The sequence below is a fragment of the Corylus avellana genome, chromosome ca10 (genome assembly GCF_901000735.1).
Source record: "Corylus avellana chromosome ca10, CavTom2PMs-1.0".
Classification (NCBI taxonomy): Eukaryota; Viridiplantae; Streptophyta; class Magnoliopsida; order Fagales; family Betulaceae; genus Corylus; species Corylus avellana.
In genome coordinates, this window is record NC_081550.1 from 19249764 (window position 1) to 19258594 (window position 8831).

At 34.6% G+C, this 8831-nt stretch overlaps 1 protein-coding gene across 1 annotated transcript in view; it reads left to right on the plus strand.

The window, feature by feature from the left end:
* Positions 1-7900, plus strand: part of LOC132163099 (tropinone reductase homolog At5g06060-like) — a 9557-nt gene extending 1657 nt beyond the window's left edge. Inside the window, exons 5-9 of the mRNA XM_059573296.1 lie at positions 6-213; positions 835-1051; positions 1186-1296; positions 1756-1930; positions 7747-7900. Coding sequence (XP_059429279.1) covers positions 6-213; positions 835-1051; positions 1186-1296; positions 1756-1930; positions 7747-7900 — 865 coding nt within the window. The remainder of the gene's footprint in view (positions 1-5; positions 214-834; positions 1052-1185; positions 1297-1755; positions 1931-7746) is intronic.
* The last annotated feature ends 931 nt before the right edge of the window (positions 7901-8831 follow it).

Below are 8831 nucleotides of genomic sequence, written 5' to 3' on the forward strand. Positions count from 1 at the left end.
TATAGGTATGCTATTGTGGAGGAATTGGCAGGGTTTGGGGCGACGGTGCACACATGCTCTCGCAATCAAGGTGAATTGAATAAGTGCTTGCTTGAGTGGGAGGCGAAGGGCTTTCGAGTCACTGGTTCAGTCTATGACCTTGTGTCTCGTCCCCAACGAGAGGAACTTATGAACACCGTTTCTCGTCAATTTCATGGCAAACTCAATATACTTGTAAGCCTTTGGTTTTTTGTGGTATTCATTAAGAAAAAAGTCATGCTATACCTAGGAGTTCTATCTTTCTTTTATCCTTAAATATGATGTATCTTTTAAAATTATTACCATTGAATTTGATATTCCAATAGTAATTTTAAAAGTCACATCACATTTTGAAAAATTAAAAGGGAATAGAACTAATAGTACCAATTAGTAAAAAATATAAAAAATATAAAAAATATAAAAAAATATTTTTCAAAGAATATTTTACTTCGAAACAAATGGAGCATTAATCGTACTTTGATTTCTATTCATTTCCTTACTTTATAACTTTCAAATTAGAGAAATAACTGAGTGAGGATATTCACAAGAACCTTCAAATAAATATGCTATATATATATATATATATATATATATATATGACTAAAATTTGTTGTTGTTTGAAATTGCAAAATATATAAACTTCTTTTAGGATATTGACTAAAAATTAGCTCATGCATGTATTACATGCATTTACCATCATTATGATTATTGTTTATAATAATGCATATTCACTAAAAATATTATAACAATAAGAGTGGTTTTAATAGAGCGAGGCATGCATATATTTAAAAAGAATTGACCAATGACTGGTTTTAGATAAATAACGTGGGGACCATGCTTGCTAAACCAACCCCAGAGGTGACGGCTCAAGATTTCGCATTCATCATGACAACCAATGTTGAATCCACTTACCATATGAGCCAACTCGCTTATCCTCTTATGAAAGAATCAGGAGGAGGAAGTATTGTTCTCCTTTCTTCCATTAGTGGAATGTTGGGAATAGGTAGCACATCCATTTATGGAGCAAGTAAAGGTATGTAATATATATACTTATGCAATTTTATTTTCATAATTAACAGGTTATGGATATTATAAAAATTTACATTGGCTTGAATAATTGAATTGCATGTTATATATATATATATATATATATATATACACATGCAGGAGCAGTAAACCAACTTACTAGAAGCTTGGCATGTGAGTGGGCACGAGACAATATCAGGACCAACTGCGTCGCACCTGGGGTGATAAGAACTCCTTTAACGGAGGAAGTAAGTGCATTAATTTGTCTTAAATGTTGGCATAATCATCATATTAAATATGTTTGCCCCATTTCTTTATTTTTTGCACTCTATTTTTCGTTTTGGGTTTGTTGTTGGTAAATCATACCCTTTTAATTCGGTTTTTTGAATATCCCTTGTAACATTTTCCCTATTTGTTTAGGGAGAGGAAAAAAAAAATTCTGCATGCAAAAAATATTTGCTTAGAGCATAGGTGATTTAGAAGACAACATGGTTGAAAATAAAGACTTAACTGAATGGTTGAAAATAGAGACTTAATTGAATGGTTAAATGGTTGAAAATAGAAGACAACATGGTTGAAATTTTTTTATTTTTTATTTCTTTGTTTCTGGTTATGGTACATATATGGTCAGGGGATGAAGTCTTTTTTTGTTTTGGTTGTGTTTGTGTAATCCTTGTGCTTACTTCCTATTACTATTAATATTACAGTTAGTCAAAAGCAAAGCCATGGAAACTATAAATTTGCGAACACCTTTTGGACGACCTGGGGAGTCGGAAGAGATATCATCTTTGGTAGCATATCTCTGCCTACCTGCGGCTTCTTACATTACTGGACAGATTATCTATGTTGATGGAGGAATGACGGTGTATGGATTCAATCCCGGCCCCTAGAACAATGACAGATGATCAGATATGATAATGTCTTTTTTATTTATTTATTTTTTTTTTTTATGTTTGTTTTAAAACTTCATGGATGTATTGGTATCTCATAGTAAACTTCATGGATGGCTTTAGCAGAGCTTGTCTGATTTTATTTGAGTTGGACAATATTGTTGTTCCTCCGATCGATATGAGTAGTTCTAGGGTTGTTCTACATTGTTGTTCATTCAGTGCATACCGTAGAAAATATTTGTACTTTGGTGCTTGAAGATAGATTTATGTCGACGGGCTGAAATAAATTTGTTTCCTCCTATTTATCATATTCTTGGTCACACCCCAGCTGTCTTTTGTGCGTTTTAAAAAAAAGGAAGAAAAAAAAAATCCAAACAAATAAACAATTTCAACCATTACTAAATGTTGTGCAAAAACACGATCACAATTACGGTTAAATAAGGCGAGAACAATCATACACAAAATAACACCAAGATTTAAGTAGTTCCCTCAATTTGAGGTACGTCCATTGGCTGAGGCGTTAGAGTACAAAAATATAGTATAAATAGAAAATCACTCAGACTCAAAACCTCAATACACCTAAATCTCACCATCACACAATAAAGATTATTCCCCAAAGAGAATATAAAAGACAAGAATACAAACTCTTATTCTTTTGCTGGGATACTGATGTAGACTACAATGCTTGGGAGTATATGAAGAAGACCCGAATGGATGATTGTGTGAAGACGCCTCGAAAGATGGTGACACGATCCCAGACTCACGTGGTAACTGAAGTAGTTCCTGAAATTGCGATCGATCGCACATTGACTGCGATCAAGCGCACTGCACCTGATATGGAAATGGCTGTCCCTGATACTGCGAACGATCTACCCCTGCATCAGTAATTGAGCGCACAAGTCCCTGGAAGTGCAACCGAGCCTACGAACGAGCGCACAAGTCCTTGGAAGTGCGATCAATCGCACTATACCTGCGATCGAGCGCAGATTGAGCCCACTTGGGATAATCTATTTTATTTTTCCGCTTTTATTTTTTTAAAACCGACTTTGTTTACTTGTTTTACCATGATTGGGGTTTTGGGATCCTTATTTCCATACTTTATTAGTATTAGGAGTTTTGGGGCTATAAATACATGATTATTGTCTCTTGAAAATACATTTTATGTTATTTGATCAGTTTTCTCTAAATAAGAATTACTCAGAGGGGTATTCTTCATATTTTTCTTTGAAACCTTAGATATACTCTATAGTTTTAAAAAGAATTATCAGATCCTTGATAAACTTAAGATCTAAAAATTATGTATCCTTCTTGTACTGTTTTATACGCTTTCCACCTAGTCAGGTGGCATTAGATACGATGGCGACTGATCTCTTCTATTTTTTTTCTCTCTTATTTTGGCTCTTCCAAAATCAAAAAGAAAACGGTTGGCGTCCTCTCCTATCACATAGCCTTTGTGCGGCTCTATATTGTGATAGGTGGCTAGCTTTGATTGCACACCTCAACCAAAGAGAAGCTCTCTCTTTTATAGAAACCTAAGTCGGCTAAAGTGAGAAATACAAGTCCACCTTTGTACAGGATATCAACAAAGCCGTAAAACACTCCTTCTCCATGTAGAACTTGTAAAAGAGCACACTCAATAGGACAATGAAAAAGCAATGGTCCCCACCCATTGAAAAAGCAATGAAAGCTGAAAATTTCCTTTTAAAGTTTGTGTCTGATTTTATCTGACTTTTATATTGTTGTTTCCACCGATGTGAGTCATATGACTAGTATTCTAGATTTGGTGCAAACTGAAATAAATTTGTTCCTCCTATTTATTATATTCTTGGTCACACCTCAGCTGTCTCTGTGCATTAAAAAAAAAAATTCCAAACAAACAATTTCAACCATTCCTAAAAAAATTATTCTGAACAAAATTATCAGGCTAAGAACACAATCCAATCATAAAGAAAATGAATCGAGTAGAAAAGAATCAAGATTTATTTGGAGTTGAAAATTTTCTAAACAACTATGAAGAAATCTACCATAATAAAATACGTAACAATATCTTCCCAATTGTTTATACCCAAAAGTTGAAATCTACACTAACGACAATGGACATAATAGAATCAATTACCTTTCTAGAAATTACAATGCAATTTTGTAAGAAAAACCAAAATCCAACGAAGTCGCTGAACAACAAAAATCTTATAGAGAATCCCAAGTCTCCATCGACCACATGTTTCGTGGGACATTATCCATTGATTTTTAGTTTTTTTAAGCGGTGCAATAACAACACTCGGGAAACCGCCAAGCTAAGTGCGCAAGTTTGAATATTGAGAGTACGTAAAATTGGAGAATGAAGCTTGAATGAGAAATATATTAAGATGAAGATTAAAGATTCGTTTGGCTTTGAGATTTTAAAAAGTGTGATTTAAAAATAATGATTTGAAAAATATGATAACGTGATTTTTAAAAATACATTGAAGTGTTTAGTAAAATCACAATTTGACATTTAAAGTTACAGTTAGCCTTTAAAATTATGCGTTTTAAAAAAAGCGCCCCTTGAGTGCCTTTTGAAAATGCAGATTTTTTACGTTTTCAAATCGCAATTTTTTAAGAACGCAACCCCAATCAATCCATTTTTTACTATTTTGTTTAAAATCTCACTTTTTGCCTATGAAATCACAATCCTAAACACACCCTAAATTGAAATATAAAAAAATAAAATTAGTATTCATTTAGGGTTAGCAAAATATTTTTTAAAAAAAAACACACAAAATAATTGTTTCTTAATATATTTTTAATATTCAATGCTATCACCTATTAAAATGGAACCTGACATTGTTTAGATTCCAAAAATTATCTATGATTGAATTAATATTACAATTTCTTATTTGAAGTACAATATCAAAGAATCAGTCAAACTAATTTTCAATTTTGTTGCAAAGACTAAATTTTACAATATTTATGCTAAAAATGCTCTTTGTGTAGTTGTCGTAGAAACGAGAAAAGTAAGCACAAGTACAACAATTCAAAAAAAAATTTGGTAGACAATTGATCTTCAGGTGCTCATCAATTATTAACACAATTGAGAATCTATTACGCCACAAAAATTAGAATATTCAACGTTGGCGATGATGCAGCACCAACATTGGATTCTAAGCTTTGAACATTTTTTTGTTTGAAAAGGTCAAATACTATAATTAGCTTTCCCATAATCTACAAATAAATTTATATGGTAATGGCAGGGTCTTTGAGTAAAGAATTACGGCATTAATAAACTTGTGGACATATAAAGAATTATATTACTTGTTTTATGAAACTTGACATTTACTAATTTTAAATATCATGAAGTTTAGTACGTAAACATTTTTAGTGAAACATAAACATAAATTTTCTAACCCATGACTTTGAGGTGGTTCTATCACCCCTAAATATGGGTGAAGAACCACCCTCTGGCCATTTGGGTGTGGTTTTAGCCACCCCATAGCCATTTGAGGGTGGCTACCTTCTTTTTAAACCTTCATTTTCTATTTTTTAAGGATAATTTTGTGATTTATGATATATTACAAATTTTTGGTAGTTTGAAAAATATTGATGCAATTTTAGTTCGGATGACATTGCAAAGGGACTAATAATTTTAAGCGAATATGTGTACTATATGCTGTAAGTAAAAGATGGGTATTAATAATGCACCTATGCCCATTTGTTCTGTTATAATATTTTATATATTATTTTAGGGTTTATTGTCTTTCCTATTAGGGTTTATTGCCTACCTTAATTAGTTTAGGGTTACTTGTCTATCACGCATAGTCTCTTCATAAATAGAGGTCTCTGTATTCATTCATATAGAACATTAATTAATGCAATATAGTCCATTGTTAGCTTTCGCTATCTTTCTTCTCTCTCTCCTTTTTCTTCCGCTTCCAATATATTCACATATATTTAACATGGTATCAGAGCCACTTTCTTGTGGCCTCCAATAAACGTCTTTGATGTTTTTTAGCGCTCCCTCCGGTGACCTCCCAAATCAGGTCGTCGGCGCACCGCCAAGCGGTTTTACGCTCACAATGGTGCTCCCTCCGGAGACCTCCCAACTCCGGTTGTCTGCGCACAGCCAAGCGGTTTTTTGCTCCGCTCATAATCCGGCGCGCCCTCTGGTGACCTCTCAAGTTTGGTCGTCTGCGCGCCGTCAAGCGGTTTTCCGCTCAATATCTCCTTCGGTAGTTTATGCCCAAGCCAATTGCGCAGCCACCGTGACCCCTCTCGGCCAAATAACAACTAAAAGTGGTGTCTCGGCCCCAGATCGGTGGATCTATGCAATCTTAGCCCATTCCGGCATTGCACACGCCTCCACGCTCCACCAACAGAGACTGCCATATCCTCCACGCGCCACCTACACCACTGCCGGAGCTACACCCTCCACTCCTAGCAATAGATCAAACGCCTCAACCGGTCCAATACGGGTTCCTAAACCGGATCAAACTCTCTAAACCGCTCTAAATTTGTCAACCTAATTCATTGGGTTAGACTCGGTTCATATAATTTCGGGTCAACCATTTTAGTGGTTTATGGGTTTTGGCCAAGTTTGGCCCATGTAACCGGCCTAATAAACTCAAGTCTCAAGCCCAAAGTATTGGGTCCAATGCATCCCAATGGATTCAAATCTCAAGCCCAACATTTTGGATCCAGCAGCCACCAGTTGCTGCTACCGCCTTCCATTTACCACCTCCAGCCGCCCAACTCCGGCCACCACCGGCAACTTTTTCGACGGACCTAAAAAAAAAAAAAAAATTCCCTTCTTTTTTCCAAACCTTGAGTTTGAGGGGGATATTAGAGTATTTTTGTGAAATCACCCGGATCCAAGCTTTTCAACCCGATCCAACGGGTTAGAACCAGGTACTGCCGCCGTCCATGCCACCACCTCCGACAGCCAAACTCCGGCCACGCTCCGGCGACCAAAAAATAAAGAAAAAAAAATCTTTTCCTTTATATTTCCAAGCTCAATTTTATACATTGAGTTTGAGGGGCGTGTTAGAATATTTTATATATTAGTCTAGGATTTATTGTCTTTCCTATTAGGGTTTATTCCCTACCTTAATTAGTTTAGGGTTACTTGTTTATCACTAATAGCATCTCTATAAATAAAGACCTTTATATTCATTCATATAGAATACTAATCAATACAATGTAGTCCACTGTTAGCTTCCGCTCTCTTTCTTTTCCCTCCTTCTCTTCCGCTTCCAACATATTCACAATATATTTAACATGTTCAATGTTTTCATCTCCGTCGTTTCAGATGGCAGATTTGTTTTTCTGCCATGCTAGTTTTCTATTTTAGGAAGCTTCCTCCGTGACCAATGAACGTTGTTTTTGTCTATGAAAAAAGTATGGAAGGCGACAAACATTCAATGAGATTCTATGTTTCTTGAATAAATTTCCCACCAAACAAAATAGAGAGCTTTCCATTTGCATGCTATTTTCGTGCATTGAAACTTTTGGGTTGTCAGCAACTTAAAAGGCAAAGTTATGTCAGCTAGCATGCACGTCAATTATATAATTGAGAGATTGAGAATTTCATTATCCCACCATGTCGGCTAAAGATCAGATTTTATAAGAAATGAAACTTTGGGATAATGCCTAGACCAACAGCAATTCATTATCCCAAAGTTTAGTTGCTCGAATATCGTAAGATCTTGTTTCCTCTGTGTTGGTCTTGTTTGGTCAATTAACGTAGTCATTTTTGTTTTGGTTCTGTATGTTTTTTTTGTTCTCCTTTCAAATCCTTGCGTTACTTCCTATTACTACTATAGGCACTCAAAGGCAAACTCTTGGAAATTACAAATTCACGCATGCCTCTTGGACGATATGCGCAGCCAGAGGAGATATCATCCATGGTAGCGTTTCTCTGTCTACCTGCAGCCTCTTACATAACTGGACAAACAATCTATGAAGGGATGTCTGTGTATGGAATTGATCTCTAGAATAATCACACATATTAATTAGATCAATATAATGAAGCCAAGTTTTGAACAAATTTCCCCACTCCAATTCTTCCTTCTATAAGACTTCATGCATATATATATATATATATAAAATAAACTTCAGCAGAGCTTGTATATGATTTTCTGTGACTTCTACAATGTTGTTCGACCGATATGAGTGGCTCTAAAGGTTGTTGGTTTTCTATATAAAATCCAAAATTTGATTAGCCCTCTTTGATATGCTAAATTTGGCACACCTTAGAAAATATTTGCACTTTGGTGCATGCTTGAAGATATGTTTATCTATTTGAAAATAATTTAGTTTTGTTAATTTATTCACTCTACTGCTCCACTTTTTAGTGAAAGAACAACAGTCAAGCCATTTTATTGTTTTTGGACAATAATAAAATTTATACTTGAGTGTCTACTATTTCATGTAGATCGAGTACTTCAGTCTTATAACAAATTTATTTGTGAAAAAATTTATAGTAATATGACTAAATTTTTCGTTGTCTTTGAAGACTCTCTTTGTAGAGTGTATGATGCCTGAATCTTATTTCTATAACAAAAAGGAAGTGGGAAAATACTTTGACCATTTCAACCGTGGAACCAATTCAAAGAGAGGGATCACAAGAGACAAAACCAAGAAAAAAGAAAGGGGAAATTTCAATCCTCCTAACTACCACGCGTTTTGAGAAAATTTTTCAAAATTTAAAAACTATCAATTTGCACCCTTAAACTTTTAATTTTAGTCAATTTACCCCTCCTTATGATTTTAGTTAAAAGTGATATATTGACGTTTATACTCCTAAATTTTTTATAAAATTCCAAATTTATCCTTAACTTCAAAATAAAAATTAAAAACAAGGAAAAATTATATTTTACCCCCCCGAAGTTTGGGGAGATTTGCAATTCAACCTCCAAAGTTTCA